This window comes from Phoenix dactylifera, chromosome 16 (genome assembly GCF_051530095.1).
Source record: "Phoenix dactylifera cultivar Ajwa chromosome 16, Ajwa_hap1_PhDact_Kaust_v1.1, whole genome shotgun sequence".
NCBI classification, from domain to species: Eukaryota; Viridiplantae; Streptophyta; class Magnoliopsida; order Arecales; family Arecaceae; genus Phoenix; species Phoenix dactylifera.
The window spans coordinates 482,026-500,469 of NC_143205.1; the positions used below are offsets into that span (position 1 = coordinate 482,026).

At 42.3% G+C, this 18,444-nt stretch overlaps 2 protein-coding genes across 3 annotated transcripts; both read right to left on the reverse strand.

Moving 5' to 3' along the window:
* Positions 1-817: 817 nt before the first annotated feature.
* LOC120112597 (nucleobase-ascorbate transporter 6-like) lies at positions 818-2,121 on the reverse strand. Its single transcript, XM_039132179.3, has 5 exons — positions 2,000-2,121; positions 1,809-1,896; positions 1,662-1,731; positions 1,461-1,505; positions 818-1,285 (listed from the first exon to the last, which is right to left on the reverse strand). The coding sequence occupies exons 1-4, from the start codon at positions 2,057-2,059 to the stop codon at positions 1,496-1,498; spliced, it is 228 nt and encodes a 75-aa protein (XP_038988107.3). The 5' UTR covers positions 2,060-2,121; the 3' UTR covers positions 818-1,285; positions 1,461-1,495.
* Positions 2,122-12,526: 10,405 nt separating this feature from the next.
* LOC103720735 (multiple organellar RNA editing factor 2, chloroplastic-like) lies at positions 12,527-17,954 on the reverse strand. Of its 2 annotated transcripts, none has more exons than XM_008810582.6 (4): positions 17,449-17,953; positions 17,001-17,098; positions 16,725-16,790; positions 12,527-13,075 (listed from the first exon to the last, which is right to left on the reverse strand). In XM_008810582.6, exons 1-4 carry the CDS (start codon positions 17,892-17,894, stop codon positions 12,933-12,935), a joined length of 753 nt encoding a protein of 250 aa, XP_008808804.2. In that variant the 5' UTR covers positions 17,895-17,953; the 3' UTR covers positions 12,527-12,932. The 2 variants fall into 2 exon arrangements, with proteins under 2 accessions (XP_008808804.2, XP_008808805.3); XM_008810583.6 differs by having other exon boundaries at positions 12,717-16,162; positions 17,449-17,954.
* Between the last annotated feature and the right edge of the window lie 490 nt (positions 17,955-18,444).

An 18,444-nucleotide genomic window follows, 5' to 3' on the forward strand; every position in this document is an offset into this window, starting at 1 on the left:
TCTCCTTCAAATAGCCATCAACGCTCTCATCACAAGCCACTCTTCATCAAAATAAGGAAGCTTGAAGATCCTATCAACCTCAAAGCATCCCGCTCTCTATTCAGCATTTCATCCTAAAACCTCTCTGTATTTATCCTTTGCGAACTAACTTGATCGGTTTTCTGCTTCAAGTCATGATTGTCACTACAAAAGAAAGGATATCTCCCGGCAGTTTTTTTGGTCTCTACCGATGCTTTTAGGTGGTCTCTACCGACGCTTTTAAGCGTCGGCGAATTTCCAGCCCACGCACCCCAAAGCGTGGGTCAGACGTCGGGCAGGTGGGCGTGGGTCCGGTTTTTGCCGACGCTAAGATAAAGCGTCAGCAGAAACAGGGCTTTCCCGACGCTAACAGAAGCGTCGGCAAAAACGACATTCGCCGACGCTTTAAAGTGTCAGGAAAGCCCAAAGTATTCCCAGTTTTGGGTTTTCGCCGACGCTTTAAAGCATCGGCAAATGTAAACGTCGGCGTAGGCGTGCCACAACTTTTTTTACTAACGTTTTAAAGCGTCGGAATTGCTATTTTTGAAAAAAAAATAAAAATACGAATGTAAATTAAAGCCATATCAACCTGTGCTCGGATTATGAGGATGTATGCATTCCTAGCGGCACCATTTAACACTGAATCTGCATCGTCATGCCTTAGGAGCTTAAGAGCCTCCTCCTCTTGCAATGCAAAGACCTTAAGAGCATAACACAACCACAGTTAATACTCTTCTTATGAAGATATTAAACAAAATGACACAGGAAATTTTTTAGACAGCGTTCAACTGACGTTCCTCACTGTAAGTTCTACTCAAATCTTGATTGCAGTTAGATCTTCAAATGGAACCTGATTGCATCTCAACAGGGCAACGATATGCGGTGTGGCAAAAACATATAACATAGTAATATTAAGTAAAAACTAACATTTTGAAATAATGAATCAATTTGGACAAGGAAATAGATAAGGAAGCTTGGGCATATATACTTTCAGGCAAAGATAATACATGAAACAAGATAAGGTATAATTTCTGCCACCATGTAAACTGAAAGGTTATTGTAATGTAAGACCTGTGGTGCAGAATCGGCACCAGCAGAGACAGCAGCCTGTGATTCCTTTAACACAGTGAGCCAATCCTTTTGCTTACGTGCTTCATTACACTTGGCCAAATGGGTCTGGAGAGCATGCACTTGTGAGAAGTCATTAGAGCTGGTTTCCTTTCGTGATAGCTTGTAATGGTGAATTGCCTTCTCAGCTTCTCCCAGTCTGTGAAATATGTGCAGAAATATCAAGTTTTGTTTAAATAAGGCTATGGAAGAAGTAAATTATAAGGAAAGATGCCACCCTTCCTTTGAGTTTAGTACTCCACATGGAAGAAGATCACTTAGAATATAAGCCAATCATAATTAAATCAATATGTAAATGAGAACCTAGTGAGTACCTTCAGCTTACGCAGAGACCCAGAGATTTCCTCTGTCAAAAGAACCTGAAGATGATCAAAGCACATATTAGAGGTTCTAAGCAATTTAAAACAATCAATTCAAAATTCACAAGAATCCCCCTTTTTTTTTAGCAAAACAGAGGGAAGGACCACAATACATAAGAGTTCCAGATGTTTGGAGCACTTAAGAAGCTTCATTACCTTAGGCATTTCAAAGCCAAGTAGCTCAATTTCCCACTGAACATAAGCTCCTTTAGGAACACTAGAAGGCCTGTTCATGAAATCTCATTAGTATTTTCAAGTGTTTTGTTCAGAAACCAAGATAGCCAATTGGTTTAGAAAATTGACCTTGTAAACGAGTTCCAAACAAGGTCTGTAACAGAGTGTTTAAGCCGGCTACAAACAGTAATGTCTGGATCACCTGAGCTTTCTCATCCTAAAGCAATAAAAGTGGTTTCACGTACAATTTTTTTTGAAAACAAAAGCTAAACGAACCATCAACCTCATGGATCATGCATATTTGTATAATTAAGTCATACATTTCCTCCACCCATCTGAGGAACAAGAGCAGTAGGAATGATAACAGTGGTGCCAAGCATAACCAGGTAGTGCTGGAAACTGAGACGGATAGCCTCCGGTGCATTAGAAGAGCCACAAAATTATTGATCGGTGGCGTCGGGGGACTCGATCATGGGGAACATGACTCCCTGGCGGCCGAGATCAAGGGCCTTCTTGGCCCAGGCGGCGGAGAGCTCCGGAAGGCGGAGGATGGCCGGGGTGCGGGCGGCGGCGAGGGCGAGGAGGCAGGGGAGGGCCTCGCGATGCCGCCAGAGCCGTGCTCCATGTCGACGACCACGTAGTCGTAGCCGGCGAGGCCGGCGATCTCGGCGAGGGTCGGGAAGGAGCGCAGGAGGAAGAGGCCGTAGAGGGTCTCGCCGGCGATGAGGCGGGCCTTGAGGATCCGCGGTTCGAGGGAGAGGGGGGCGAAGTCGGGATCCAAGGAGGCAGCGAAGAGGCAGGCGAAGATATCATCGCCGGAGCCGTTCTGCTTCTTGAATCTGGAGGGGGTTAGGGAGGGGGGGCGATGATGATGAGAGAGAGAGAGAGAAGACGAGGAATGGACGAGGAATGGGGATGATGATCCCCTCTTAAAAAACTCTGGAATGGGTTGAGGGTGGAGGGCGGTGGCTGGGAAAATGGAAGGAGAGAGAGGGCTCGTTTCCGACGACGCTTTTTAGCGTCGTCTTATCCGGCGACTACACCAACGCTTATTAGCGTTGTCCTTTGCCGACGCTTTTTACAAGCGTCCGCAAATTTTGACGCTAGACCAAATATTGCCAACGCTTGTGAAAAGCGTCGGCAAAAAAGCATCGGTAAAACCGACTTTTTCTGTAGTGTGTTAAGCAATTTTTGCTGCACTTTTCCGAAATCTTGGTGCTACCGGAGGAACGGATCAAAGTCGCGAGACAATCTTGGGAGAGGGTTGCCATTGTTGTGCGAAGCTTGGGCCGGTGAGTTCCAGCCGACTAGATGACCCAGGAGATGAAGATTAGCGCAATACTTGACTATGAGGTGGAATCCTTCCCTTTGGAGGAGGATCACCTCATCCTCTAGTGCAAATCGGAGGACGACCGAGTGGAAGCGTTGGCTGGCGATTCTTGGATGGTTGCAGGCTAGCTCCTGGTAGTGGAATCGAGGACTCCGGACTTCGTCCCCGGCAAAACTGTGGTGAAGACGGCCGTTACCTGGTTGAGGCTATCGTGCCTCCCTCTAGAATACTGGGGCAAGGAGTCCATCCTCCAAATCGCGGCGGCTACCAGCCGGCCGCTTGCTATGGACTCTTTCATGGATCCACTGAAGAAATTGGGGTATGCTCGAGTGAAGGTGGCCATTGATGCCATGACGCCTCTGAAGCCAAGAATCTGAATCTAGGGAAGGTCATCGATCTTCTATCAACCGTTCATGTACTAGAGCGTGCCGGTATTCTGCTACTAGTGCAGTAGAATCGGGCATTCAGACGACAGTTGCAACTTCCCAGGACAAGAGGTGACTCAGGAGGCCAAGGATCCACCAGATCTAGAGAATGGTCCGGCGCTGATGGTCGTGGAGGTTAGTGATGATCTTGATGCCGGTGAAAAGCACAGAGATGGTGCACGAAGCTGGAGGGGCGGCCGATTTTTGGCCTGTGGCTGTTTATTATGAGGATCTGGCTGCTGAGAGCAGTGAAAGGGGCGCCGCATATGAGGAAGACAACAGAGTCCATCCAGAGTTTTTCGGTCTAGACCGAGTTCGCCAAACTCGCCGCCCGATTCAATGGGTAGCAAAAACACTCGAAGGTGAAGGTGGCCCGTTGGCGATCACCACCAAAGTCCCCACTCCTCCATGACTTGGGCACCTAGGTGGCAAGGCGGCCCTCGAGTGGACTCGAGTCCAAGTCAAGCTTCGTCTCGCTCAGGGAATCAAAGCGGGCCTAGACATGGATGGGGCTGAACCATTGGAGAATAGGGTCGGCCCAGAGATCCTGATAGTAGACGCAGGCCTAGGAAGGCCCAACCTTAAAAGGCCCATAAGCCCACCGCAACTGGAGGTAAGAAACGGGCTCTCGCAATGTGGACCCGAACGGTGGAGAAGCCGTGCCCAAATCATTTGGAAGTAGGCTTGGAGGAGGCCCAGAGCATGATGGAGTCGGGTGGGCAGGCGTCTATGCGGTGGCTCGTTAGCCCGACTACGACTGATCCGAAGTGTAACCCCTCTTCCCCGATAGGGGGAAAGCAAGAAAGATCACGGAGAAGCTAGTGTCGACTAGCGCTCCCACAAACTTGGTGGCGACAAAAAGACTCCCCCCAACGGCGGATCTTAGGGGGGGAGGGGGGGAACTTGGCCAAGGGACCCGAGGAGCTTCGGAGTCTACTTGGTGGCAGCGGCTGAGGCTGGCTACCCCTCTAGTCCGACCGGGACAGTGGTGGCGAGCAAGGCGGGCAGTGTGGCCGAGGATATCTGAAGTTAGCAGAATAACGTTGGCGTAGAGCTCATTGCAGTGGCCGCGTGGGTGAAGGCTATTACTCGTGCTGCAAGGCCCGTAAGGAAAGACAGGCTGGATTATGGAGTCGCTCGGGTGGAGTTGGCGCTATGATCGGCCGTGGTGGAGGTGCAGGCTATCAGGGATGCTCCAGATGGTGGCGGCCTTTTGACGAATAGCCAGATCAGCCATCCTCATGTGTGATGGGTGATCACTCAGTAGCAGTCAGAAAGGCTAAGAGTGCTTTGACCCTGGGGGTGATGGAAGGGGTAGCCTGCTCTGGGTCGGCCCAACAACAAAGGTCCGGGAAGAGGACTCAGTGCGGTGAGGAGCAAGTCCCTTTTTGTTGTGTGTTGAAGAATGAAGATCCTTGTGTGGAATTATAGGAGAGCAGGCAAGCCCTCTTTTACTACCTCATTTAGGAGATTGATCCAAGTGCATGGACCGGATATTTGATTTTGTGCGAGACGCGACTCTCTAGCGACAAACTTCTCCAAGTTCAGCGTCGATTCTCAGCAATTTGGGAGTCCTATGCCATTGATTCTTAAAGTCTATCGGGGGTATTATTATGCTTTGGAAGTAGGGTGCGGCCACTATAGATGTGTTCCATAACTGCCTCCAGCCAGTTGTAATAGTAATTTCAAAACCTAATGAACATCCTTGGATTTTGTCAGGTGTGTATGTGAGTATTGATTACAAGATGCGAAGGGCCCTTTGGGGAGAAGTGACTAGCCTTATGGCATAGGGTATTCCAACCCTGATTGCTGGTAACTTCAACAACATCCAGGGTTCCACGGTGAAAAGAGGAGACAAGGCCTACACTGACAAAATTTAAAAAGGGAGTTTTGCGACTTTATGGCGGCAAGTGGGTTGGTGGATCTCGATATCTCTGGACCAAAGTCTACTTGGTGCAACAACGGTACTAGCCGTACCAGAGTGTGGAAAAGGATCAACAGGGTTGTAGCATATGCTTACTAGATCTAGCATTTTTCCGCCTATCAGGTTCGTCATCTTCTCCGGATTACTTTGGATCATTATCCTCTCTTGATCAGCACTACTTCCAGCACCTACCATCATTGCACATTCCAGTTTGAGAAGATATGGCTTTCTTATCCCCAAACCTAGGATATTGTTTGGGAGGCTTGGAGGGCGCCAGTGTGCAAAGATACTATGCACAAGGTCACGTGCAAATTGGTTTTCACTAAGCGGAGGCTAGGGAGAAAGAATCGTCAGGTGATGGGTGACATCTTTAGATGTCTGGACAAGGTGAAAACTTCTATTGCTGACCTTCAGAAAAAGAAGGACGGAGTGGCAAGTTATCTAAGGCCGAGCTTGCTTGTTGATCTCTATTAGAAGCTGATTATGTATCATTCTCTTTTGTGGCAGTAGAGGTCTTTTGGTGGCAGATGTTCAAAGTCTAGTGGATTGGGAAAGGGAACAGGAACACCTGTTTCTTCCATCGATCGACCATCATCAGGAGGTAGAGGAACATTGTCCGGTCTTTAAAGGATGAGATTGGGCAAAGAGTGGAGGAGGAGAACAAGATAAGATAGATTCTGTTTGACTTCTTCAGATCAAGGTGGATAAAAGGCAGCGACCGAGGGGTGCCCCCCTTTTCCACCACTAAAGTTTGGAGTTGGAACTATGGAGAATAAGGGTCTTGTCGGGCCGGTCTTGAAGAGTGAGATGCGGAGAGTGCTTTAGACCTTGGCGGACAACGAGGCTCCAGGGCTGAACAATTTTTCTCTATTCTTCTTTAGAAGATACTAGTGCATTATTCAGAGGGAGGAAGTGGAGGCTATCAAGTTGTTCTTTAGTACAGCCTTGATGTCGGATGCCTGGAAGGAGACCTACATTATCCTCATCCTGAAGTGTTAGGATGCGACGGAGCCCAACCACTTCAGACCGATCAGTCCCTACACTATCCTTTATAAGATAATGACAAAGATTGTGATTAATAGAATAAAGTCATTGCTACCTAGACTTATCATCCTCGAGCAAGGAGCTTTTGTTGTGAGCCAGAGTATCATAGACAATATCCTGATTGCCCAGGAGATGATGTGAGACCTGCTGGGTGCCCCAGAGCGGTGAAGCTTTATGGCAATGAAGCATGATATGGAGAGAGCTTATGATAGAGTTTGATGGAACTTTCTTCGGTACGTGCTTGAGAGCTTTGGCTTCCACGTGACCTGGATCAGCTGGGTTCTTGGCTATGTGCAGGTGTCGACCTTCTCTATCTTGATCAACGGGATGCCTTCACCTTTCTTCCACTCTACGATTGGGTTATGGCAAGGTTGCCCCCTGTCCCCTTATTTGTTCATCATTTGTGCTGATGTCTTATCTGGAGCTTTGTGAGCTGCATGCTGGGATCAAGCTATGGACACCTACGTGCCAGCCCTTAGGGCCAGACCGATCTCCCTCATCTCTGCAGATGCCTACCTCCTCTTGGCCAGGGCAAGGACGAGGGATGCCATGGCTCTCAGACGCATCCTGAAGGATTATTGCAAGGCTTCAGGTCAGAAGGTGAACCTCCTCAAGTCAACCATTTGCTTCACTCCGAAGACCAAGTTGCGGGTAAAAAAGGCCATCAGGAAGCTCTTGGGCATGAGGGAGAAGGAGGGCCTTGGGTTTACTTGGGCATCCCCATTACTAGGAGGAGACTGGGGATGACGGAGTGCCAGGATATGTTGCAACACATATAGGAGTGGCTGGAAGGTTGGAGAGCAGCATCATTATCTATAATAGATAGGCTAACTCTTGTGAGGTCAGTCTTCAACTCTATGTCTGTCCACCTTATGTCCAACTCGGTTGTCCCGAAGGCTGTGCTGGAAAGAATTGAGCAGATGTTTTGGAGCTTCTTATGGAGCTTTTATGGTGGCGGACATGGAGTGCACCTACTAGCCTAGGGTACTATTTGCCAGGCTGTTTAGGATGGGGGGTTGGGTGTCCAATCTCTACTTATAAGAAAAGAAGCATTGGTCGCCAGACATACTGCGAGACTGGTCCTCGAGCCTCAGTGTCTGTGGAGTTAGTTAATGATAGCCCAATATGGCTCGAGAACTGTCGATGGGGCTTTTAGAGTGGTCGAAGATGCTCCTTTATGTGAAGAGAGATTTGTAGGTATGTTCTCACTATCCGGGCGAACACCAGATGGCTGATTGGAGATGTGCGCAGTGTGGATGTTATGTAGGACCCTTGGATGGATACCCTCCCAATGAGGCTTTGGCTGACCATAGTTAATGTCGAGGCTATAGGTGGCTTGCAGGTCAATAATCTCCTCCAGCCTAATGGGGCAGGGTGGGACTCTACCCAAATTGATCATCGTTTTGGAAAGCATCTTGCACTCGTTGGCTATTTCTAGGTGTGCTAGCCCGGATGTGAGGGTCTGGAGTACCTCCTGTAGCCTAACAATTAGAGTAAGGGACATCTACAACCTTCTCTAGAGTGAGCCGAGTCAGAGGTAGGATTGTACCTAGTTTTGGAGGTTTAGCCTTCACCCAAGAGTTGCCTTATTTCTTTGGAAGGTGACTTGGGATCATCTACCGACGAGCACTGTCTTGAGCAGAGACAGGTTGAAAATCCCACCAATTTGCCTTGGGTGCAAGGTGGAGGAGACCATGGATCACATCTTGTTTCAGTGCAATCGTGCCGTGTGGGTGTTGAGGCTTGTCGATATCCTACCGGATGCCTTGTGCTAGGCCGGCTCTTTCACCTAGGTGCTTAGGAGGTGGACCAGCTCTCCTAGACCTGGTATGTGGCCATCAGGGCTATTTATATCACTTACCATATTTGGATGGCCACGTACACCTAGATTTTTGGAAAGAGTAGTCTCATACTAAGGTTCGTCATGGAGAGGGCCCATGTGCAAGCTGTGGAGATCAGCTATTTAGGTTCATTGAGTGGGCCGTTGATAGCTCGAGGCACCTAGAACTCTATTATAGCATCTCGGACGGTGTATATCACCTAGGAGCCTCCACCCCTGAGCTTCCTCAAGGTCAACTTTGATGAAAGCATTTTGGATCATGGCAGAAGATGGTGCGGGTTTTATAATTAGAGGCCGGACTCTAGAGTGGTGGCTGCTGGAGGGAGCTCTATCTTCGAATCTCGGTCTTTAGGACAAAGCTGGGGCAGCTTGGGTTGGTATGTGTCATACTCGGCGTGTGCTACAGGCCAATGTCAATCTTCTCGAAAGTGACTCTGCTACAGTGATCGGCTAGATCCAGAGGGGAATGGCTGGTGGTGACGTTACCTTTCAAGCAAAACACATACATAGGGAGGCAAATATAGTTGCAGACTAGGTGGCTTCTTTGATAGCTAATCATACCGGAGGGCTTCTATAGACTAGTGAGACAGAGCTGCCTAAGGCGCTCCGTAACTTGTTATATTTTGACTTTTTTGGTTATATTCATACTAGACTTGTATGAGTCTTCTAGTGTAGCAAAAAAAAAGCACCAAATATTTCCTAGAAAAAAGAAACAAAATCATTATAAAACATAGCTCATGGACAAGATGACATGGCATCAATGGCAAATATTTAACCAATAACATTAAAATTTGATCTCAACATCACAACTAAAGCAATGAGGATGTAGATGATTCTATGTATGCATTAGCTAAATTGCTGGATTGCTATGTCAAGGAGATTTTTTTGATTCTTGACTATAATGAGGCTAGAAAAGCTTCAAGGTATATTAATCCTGAGACAATTAAGGTTTGTATTTGCAGACATGCTATTTTGATGAGTAGTGGTCTTTTGATGGGTCATACTTTTTAATTGGTGATGTTATATCATTTGCTGATTAGGACTGTGTATCTCTAGGGAATACTGCTCCAACAAAACAAGGCAGCCTTCTTGTCTTTCTTTAGCTTCTTCTCCAACTCAACAGCCATAGTCTTCTTTTTATCTTTGTTTCTTCAAATATTCACAAAAAATTATGAAAAAATGGTAGCAATGTCTTAAATTCTAAGAAAAGGAAATATATTGTTAGGGTAAAGGAAGATATGAGATTACTTGAAGATAAACCTAAACTCCTAAAGATCCTTCACCATTGCAAAGAAGCAAGAGAAAGAAAAATTATTAAGTCTTGAGATTATTCTTCTACTTTTTATTGTTATTCTTCTATAGTGTTGATCAACCAAACCTACTTCAAATGATAAGGCCATAGGTATTGATGTTTAGGAGGATGCCATGAAAGAAAGATTTTCGCTTTTAGGAAAAATGAGATATAGGATTTAATTTCTTTGCCTAATGGCATTTCTCCTATTTCTTGTAAGTTGGTGTATAAGGTGAATAGAAAGTGTTATAGTTCTACTAGATGCTACAAAGCTAAAATTCTAGCAAGCGGATTTTAACAATGGTATGGAGTTAATTTTGATGAGACTTGTAGCCCAGTCACAAAATTAACTATAGTCAAAGTGTTTATGTCCTTCAGATCTAGCAAAGATAGGTCTTTATGGCAGATGGATGAAAAAAATGCCTTCATATATAGTTATCTTGATAAGAAGATTTATATGTTACGCGAAAACTTAAGAAAGCTTTGTATAGCCTCAAGCAAGCGTGTAAAACATGGTATCAAAAGATTACAATATATTTATTATTTTGTAAATGCGCTTTATCTTCTGCATATTCTAACTTATTTTTGAAGTGCACCAGTAAAGTTGCAGTAATAGGTTGCCTTTATATCGGTAACTTGATTGTTACTGACATTGATGAGATGTCTAGTGTTTTTGAACATCTAACTGTACAATTTGAGATAAAAGAATCTGGTGATTTAGGTCAGAACACTAACTATAATGTTTCCTTATATTATGACAATGAGAGTGCTATGTAATTGGTTAGGAATTAGATTTTTTCTCCAAGGATAAAGCATATTATGGTTCATCATTACTTCATTAGAGAGAAAATTGCAGTTGAAAAAATAGTTGATTTTCTTTCAATTTCTACAAAGGATCAGCTGGCAAATTTTTTTACCAAAAGATTTGTGGTCGAGCTGTATAAAGCTTTGCATAACAAACTTGGTATTATTAACATAGAGTTTGAAATAAGATAGGAAGTGTTAGAGTCGTCAGGAACTCCCAGGCATCAATTAGTTTTTTTTTATTTTTAGTGTTGTCTTATGTTAGTTATGTTGAGCCTTAGGCTTAATACAACAAAAGTTGATTTGGAATAATTTGTCTTCTACTGAAGAGGGAATAGTTTTAGCATTTAGGTAATAGGAAGGCAAGGCAGGTTGTGCTTAAGATCCCTCCCACTTAATTCATGATTTTCTGAGAGGTAATGGCATAGGGATTCCTCATCTCGCAGAAATGGTTGCGGTGGAAAAGCTTTACAAAGAAGCAAAAGTAAATACTGATAGATCCTTCTTTTTTTGGCTAAAATAGATCCTTCCTTTCTCTAGACTCTTCTGGCTATACTCACACTAGAGCTATGTGAGCAGCCATTGTACCAAAAAAATGCTGATAGAAAGCTAATCATATTCGACGGTGAGCTAGATAGGATAAGACTGGTGAATAGCATGGTCGATAGCATACTTAACTTGCCTATGGTGTCCCATTTTTACATAATTTATGAGCTCAAAAAATCCTTTTTTCAATTTAGACACTAAATAATGAAGTTGTTTCGAGTGGCTTCTGATCTCCTCACCTAAAGAGGTTCATCTTCCAACTTGGCTACAAGGGGCCATGAGGCATAAAGAACTAGTAGAGTCACACAAGTACATGAACCTTATTTCCTTGATGACATCTGCTTATCATTATGTTATGCTGGACCTTAGTGGCTCAGGATTATCCACCCTTCTTCTATCCCAAGCTGCAAGCACTTGCCAAGTCCTTCCTTCCCAAGTTGGAGATAGTATGCTATGTTCACAACTTCAAAGGGCGCCATGGAGGAATATTATTCAGGTCTGAACCTCTTTTTCTTCCAGCATCATTCATAGAAGGGACACACACAAACAAAAAATAAATAAATAGATCAGAGGATTCAGGCCCAGGCCTATCAGGGAAATCTTTTTTGATATTATGACTGAGTTGATACTGCATTTCAGTTCTAATTTGCATATTTAAAGCTACAAAATTCCTGTTAGTCATGAGTGTAATAAGTAAAAGCAAGTTCTATTTATTCTTTCATGAGAGTGAAGCTTGGAATATTGGCCTGCTATTCTCCCAGTCATGGCAAAGTGCGTCGCCAACAATGTGATTAGGTCCTGAGAATCTAATCCACATAAATCCTTCTAACTACTTATTTTGTTGCAGGTCACATCCTGGCCCCTGGGAGGCATTGAAAAATATTAGTAGGAGACAATATGTGTCTGCATCAGCACGAAGGAACGCCATCACTGAAGCAACTTGCCACCAACATTCTTCCATATGCTTGATCCATGAGATGTGAATTATTCAAGCGTATTCTAATTATAGTCGCATGTGGAGGATCTGATATTTTTCTTTTGACAATATACCTAGCAGTAGATTAAGAATTAAAAACTTTTCATGCCCCTAGAATCTTGGGATCTTTCTTATAAAGACAAATGTATGATCTTTTTCCAAGGGAAACCCTCAAATCATTCTCCAGAATCTTGAGAATATTTTGACCTAATTCATGACCAATTGATGAGGGCATCAACAAAATTGAGCTTAGTTTTGCAAAACAATTAACATTATAGGTTCTAATATTTTAATCTAAGGTCAACTAGATAATCGGGTGCAACTGGACAAACTCTCATGTGGATCACCTTAATATTTCAGAAAGAGAACATGTTATTATGCTACTACAGTGCACACTATCGTAGTCTTTCCCCCTTTTTATAAGATAAGAGCGGCAAACTATAGCTTAAATAATAAAATTGGTGATTAACCCTGCAATAGCATGATCAACGACTAAGGAATGTGACCCAGAAACATACGAGTCTCATCTCCCCTTGGTCCTGAAAGAGCTGCATAGAGAATGTTCGTTAAAGCTTATCTACCATCACCAAAGGAACACCAATAACCAAGCATTTTATACCCTCCATACAGCGACAGGTTGCCAGATAAACTAGTGCAACCATCCTAGTTAGTCAAAATCTCCAACTTATCAGCATTACTAATTTACTCCATCTGGTCAGTGATGCTGCTGTTACAGCTACTGGACACCATCATCACTTGCAGATACAAATGCAAGAGACTCGGTGACGGTTAAAAACTCTGTAGTCATCAGAAAGTTTCAGCTAATTACAGATTGAACAAGGCAGAGAGCCCAATGGTAAAGCAGCAGACAATTATCCATAGACAGAGCAGCAATTCAGATGCACAAAGCACAGCCATCTAGCTGGGTACATTGATCATAGAGAAGTCAGGCTGCATATCCATGTCCTACATATATTCTGAAGCATTTCACCTGCTTTTATCACATTCAGAACTGAATGGCGAGTCTTCTTGACCTGGCATCACATGCAGCCAGACCTTCAGCCTTCGACCTCTCACCGCTGATTCTCCCTCCGCCTCACATACCGGGTTCTGTCATTGTATCTGGGCCTATCTTGAGCTCTCTGAGGCACAGGCTCAACTCTCCTCTGTCTTTCTGGAGATCTTTGAACAATCTCTCCATTCACAAACAACTCAGCTGCACACACCAGAGTTACAGAACCAAGAGCGATGTAAATACAGCACACTCAATATTAATCTGATCGTCTAAAAATAATGTCTGAAGTTAACTAAAATGGTAGAATCAATAGTCAATAGGATAGCTGGAAGATAAAGAAGGATAAAACATGCAATATGCTTTAAGACAATCAGTTCAGCTAAAGTAAACTGAATGCACCTAAGCAATGATAACATTTGCAATGACAATAAACGGTCATACTGCCGGCATATTACGAAGCTAATACTCCTAAATGTTATCAATGCAACAATGAAAGCTTCGTTAAGACCACAACTGTCAAAGTTTAATGGACAAGTATTACTACGATATAAAATCTATAATAAAAAATCCATTAGTTTGAAAAGCCATTTTACTTCATAACCCAAGGATATTTAGAAATATAAGCATATTTAGGGGAGAAAGTGCACCGAATAATCTATTTTCGGATCTCTTCTCATATCCGAATCTATCCAAATATAGAAACAAATTTAACCATCCGACTATATTTTAGGGGTGTGCAAAAAGCCGACCAGACCGCGAATCTGAATCATATTGGTCACTTCATTTCGGTTTAAGTTCGTTATTCTCCATAGTCGGTTTGTTTTCAGTTTGAAAAATTATCATACTGAAAAAATCGGGTCCATTTTCGGTTTGGATTTTTAAAAGATCAAACCAAACCAAAAAACCAACCTATATCTGTTTTAAAAAAATATTTGGTGAGAACACAAAGTGAAGCCCGTGCCAACTGTAAGCACGCACACCTAGTTTTCTTGTTTTAATACTCGACCCATACAGGTGTTACCCAGGCATATTTACAATAGTGTTATGAAAAAATTACAATATACGGTTCAAGTTATGTTCTAATATGATCCAACCCAAACAAATGGCATCTCCTCAGCCAGATAAACCGAACCAAATTTCTTGGTTTGGTTTTATTTGGTTTTTGTAAACCATTGATTCAGTTACCATTTTAGTTTTAAGAAACTGATTTAAATCGATTTAGTTCCGATTACATATCCCACAAAGAAAAATGGATATGAATAGAGATAGTCAACTATATGATCCGTATCTGAATATATGATTTGATTTGTAATCCTAGCTAGTCTTTTATAGCACTCATGATTTTTAAGAAAAATAAGTGAGATATTAATACACTCTTAGCTTGAGTAACAAAAACAAATATGGACATGGATATACTAATATGCATTCCATATCCAATCCATTTTCAGCCCTAACAGACTTGCGGATAAAACATGGTTTAGAACACACATAAAAGCATTTATAACTAATGCTTCCCTTATTAATTTCATTTTATTGTGCACTAAATCAACTTACATCAAAAAACAGCAAAATATCAAATAACAAATTACTCATTTACAAATTAAAAATTAAAACAATGAATTTATATAATATAAGCACTTGGATATAGACATTCTCAAACATTTGTTTCATAGGCATGAGATTGCTAAAAGAGTCATTTCTTGATGTGACATTAACATTAAAACCATTAATAAAGGGAAAGTGGATCACATTGTTAATTCATGCAGGTGAGAAATAGAAACAATACCAACACCAAAGGTAAACATCGACAAAATAATCACATGAAAGAAATGACCAACTGTTGCAAGTTAATATATGAATAAACATCAAGAAGTAAAATAAGCTTATAAACTATGCAAGTTATCTTTGGCTCATCAAGCATTAAATTTTGACAATAAAAATATTCCTGGTTGTGAATCAAGAAAAGAAATACAGTAAATATTATTCAAATCAGACAAGCAAACCAATAACTATGCTTTGCAGTCAGATAGATGGAACCTTTAACACAAGGTCATTTAATTTCCCCCCTCTTTCTTATGTTGAATTTAAACCTTCAAATGAATTTTACTCTGGTGGTCAAATCCATGACTTCATCTTAAATCTAGATATTAGCCTTCACTTTTTATTCCTTTCCTCCAACTTACCTGCTGCTGTTTCTACATCTACAACTTGCATCCTCCAGTCCTTTCCACCATGCCTGTTTCAACCCCCAGGTGTCATCTATTGTTTTCCATTTACCCCATCAAATCCACAGCAACCATTACTCAATCATCAAAAGTTCCAGTGCTTTCCAAAGAACGCATTTATTCTGCAATAATCATGTTGCTGATTCACATCCCTAAGGAACGCATACAACAAATAAAACAACAAGAGAACTGACAGCAACATTTATATCTTATATTTACTAATCTCAACAGCATTGACTGAAACACTCAGAGCTGTACATTGTCTAATACATTTCTTCCACTTTGCCAATATGGACTAAACACATATAAACTGTAGTCTGCAAATACCAAAAAACTATTCCTGTGGAATATACACCAGCACCCTTTATATACACCAAAAAAAAAAATCCAGCACAAGTTGTAGAATGCAAATATTCCAATGCTTGTCCAGGATGCTGTTTGATGGAAATATGGAATTAGCATTTTATTAATTCACATATCTCAAGAGCTCAACTCATACAAATTATAAATTGCATTCATGTCTCATCTTCACTGATCTGCAACTTCATTTAATCTGAATGCAGAACCGTTAAAGAGATGGTTGGTATAAGTCCATTAGCATTCAAAGCTAGACATTGCCTCATTAGGTTCTTCTGCTTTGCCAAGATGGACTAGACATGCAAACTACTTCTGCAGTCATCTACAGCTTTTTTCTGGTGGAATAAGAAATATATACATAATACTTCCTTTCAAAATACAATAAGAACAAACAAGAAATCTAGAACAGTTTCTACATCAGAAAGTCTGCCAATGATATTCAAAATAATGGGTTCTAAAATTAACAATAATGTACTAATTTACATAACTCAGGCATCCAAATGACGGAATAAAATATAAAAATATATCAATGCAAACTGAAAGTGGTATTCATGTTTCATCTTCACTGATCTGCAACTTCATTTAACCTGAGTGCAGAGCTGTTGAAGAGACAGCTGATGTAAGTTCATTAGCATTCAGAGCCAGACATTGCCTTGTAAGGCTCCTTTTCTTTGCCAAGATGGAATAGAGCTGTACAAACTGTCGTCTGCAGTTACCAAAAAAATAATTTTCCAGTGGAACACAATATTCACACTACCTTTCATAATACAACAAAAAGGAGAAGAAATTTAGGATAGGTTCTATGTCAGAAAAGGCTACCTAATCTGATCGGAAAAACTGGCTTATAAAATCTGCATGCATCTAGTGATTTACATAACTCAGGCATTCAAATAACAACATAAAATATATAATGAATGGAAACTGAAAATAGTATTCATGTTTCATCTTCACTGATCTGCAACTTCATTTAACTGAGTGCAGAACCGTTAAAGAGACAGTTGATATAAGTCCATTAGCATTCAAAGCTAGACATTGCCTCGTAAGGCTCCTCTGCTCTGCCAAGATGAACTAAACAATAACAAATTATAGCAGGTAGTTATACAAAGGCACACCACACTATTTTAATGTAAAAGAGAACAAACAAGATATCAGTCTGAAAAGTAAAGAGAACTAGAGAAAACTGAGAGCTCGAATATAATAAATTACAGACTAAAAAAACCTAACAATTTGGTAGACAACAAAGTTCTTCCGCAGAAAAGACATCTTACCTCCATAGTCCTTGTTCTCAGGATCAACATAGGAATCAGGAAGCACAAACAGAACACCAGGAAGACCTGCAATTAAATTAGAAACATTTTCAATCGGATGGTGCAATAAAAAAATAAAAGTAGAAAGATGTCTACTCTATTTTAAACTCACCCCCATCCCCGAAAAAGAAAACATAACCACGTAACTTCTAACCCAAAACGATAAAAAAAGTCACAACTTGTGATTTATTGAATAAATGTCAGATATCATCAACTATAACAGAAAATGATGCAAACCTTCAAGCTTGTTTGATGTTTCCTCGTCAATTTCGCACCCGAATCCAAAGTAGCGCTCGCAAGACACATTGTATATCTTCTTCTTAGCTTCCTCCTCGCTGGTTTTGCAGAAAAATAAACAGCAAGTAGACCCCCAATTAGATGATAAATAACTCTCTAAAATCAAAATGGGCTTAAACAGGGCAATGAAAAAGAGCCACCAGATGAACGTAAAACAGTGACCATGGCAATAGAAATTTTGCAGTATATTAGAGTAGGTAGCCTTCACTTTCGATATCCAAATTTAACTAAGAAATTACTAAAAATGAAATGAAAAACAAAGAACTTCATCTAATGTATCAAGAGTGGGAGCAAAAAGGATCCATCTTTTTCAACTTTTGCAGAAAAGAAAAAAATTGCACGTAAAAAAAAAAGCAAGAAAGAAAGAAAGACCAAAAAAACGTGTTACCTTCCGACGACCTTGGCTAGGGTTTGGATGTAGCAGCCGATCATCTGCTGCTTGGTGGCCCCTTCGCCTCCGGGCTTGTCCATGACGATGAGCCAGTGCTCGTAGTCGCACCCGGGAAACAGCGGCGCCATCTCCGTAGGCGGCCGGTCGCTGAACCCGCCGCCCGATCCGGAGTTCAGCGGCGAGTACGCCGAGTCGCCGGGCCGCCGGGCCATGCACCGGATCGAGTTCACCCGGAAAGCCCCCAGCGCCGCGAGCCGGACGGCCGGCCGGGAGAGGGCGGAGGGCGAGGGACGGAGCCGGCCGAGGCCCGCGAAGGGAGAGGGGCGGAAGACGACTGGGTGGGAGGAGGAGAGGAAGAAGCGCTTGGTAAGAACGAGGGTGATGTGGGAGCTGGAGGAGGATGAGAAGGAGGCGAAGGATCGGGCCACGGCGGCGATCGCCATCGGAGCGGCGTAGGAGAGATGGCCAAAACCTAATCTTGTTTGAGAGCGACGCGAGGGTTTAAGAGGGGTATTTATCTCGGGAGGAGGCCATGGATTGGGCACGTGCGATGCACGTGGACCGACCCAGGGGAATGATGTATAGCTGAGGATGCCTTTTGGGAGATTCAGCTTCGGGGTTTGGGAGGAGGGCTATCGTATTTCGCCCTTCGATAGCTCATTGACTTAAGAGCTCTTCTATCAAAATGGTTTTTATTTTCTAATAAATTTGAATAAATTTTGGCAATTTTTTTTCACTTCTACTTTGTTTCTTTTTTTATCCCTCCAGTTTCATTTGAATTTATTTAACCTGACAATTTTTGATATTCAACTTTTAAAAAAAATAAAATTGAATGAAATCATAAAGTTTTTTTTTTCTGGTACTTAGTCAACTTTAACCTGATGAAACCTAGGAAATATTATACAAAAATTTTCAAAAGATGCAACCTTTACATAATCAAGCATCACCAAAGTGTATTTTCAAGAACATTCGTTATATGCGTCAAGATCCCTG

Excerpts from the sequence above, each read along its gene's own strand:
- LOC120112597 (XM_039132179.3), bottom strand. The coding sequence starts at position 2,059 with ATGCTTGGCACCACTGTTATCATTCCTACTGCTCTTGTTCCTCAGATG. Across the intron at positions 1,897-1,999 it reads CTCAGATGGGTGGAGGAAAT|GATGAGAAAGCTCAGGTGAT; the intron begins GTATGACTTAAT and ends TTATTGCTTTAG. Across the intron at positions 1,732-1,808 it reads GTTTGGAACTCGTTTACAAG|GCCTTCTAGTGTTCCTAAAG; the intron begins GTCAATTTTCTA and ends TTTCATGAACAG.
- LOC103720735 (XM_008810582.6), bottom strand. The coding sequence starts at position 17,894 with ATGGCGATCGCCGCCGTGGCCCGATCCTTCGCCTCCTTCTCATCCTCC. Across the intron at positions 17,099-17,448 it reads CTAGCCAAGGTCGTCGGAAG|CGAGGAGGAAGCTAAGAAGA; the intron begins GTAACACGTTTT and ends CTGCAAAACCAG. Across the intron at positions 13,076-16,724 it reads TGAGAACAAGGACTATGGAG|CTGAGTTGTTTGTGAATGGA; the intron begins GTAAGATGTCTT and ends TGGTGTGTGCAG.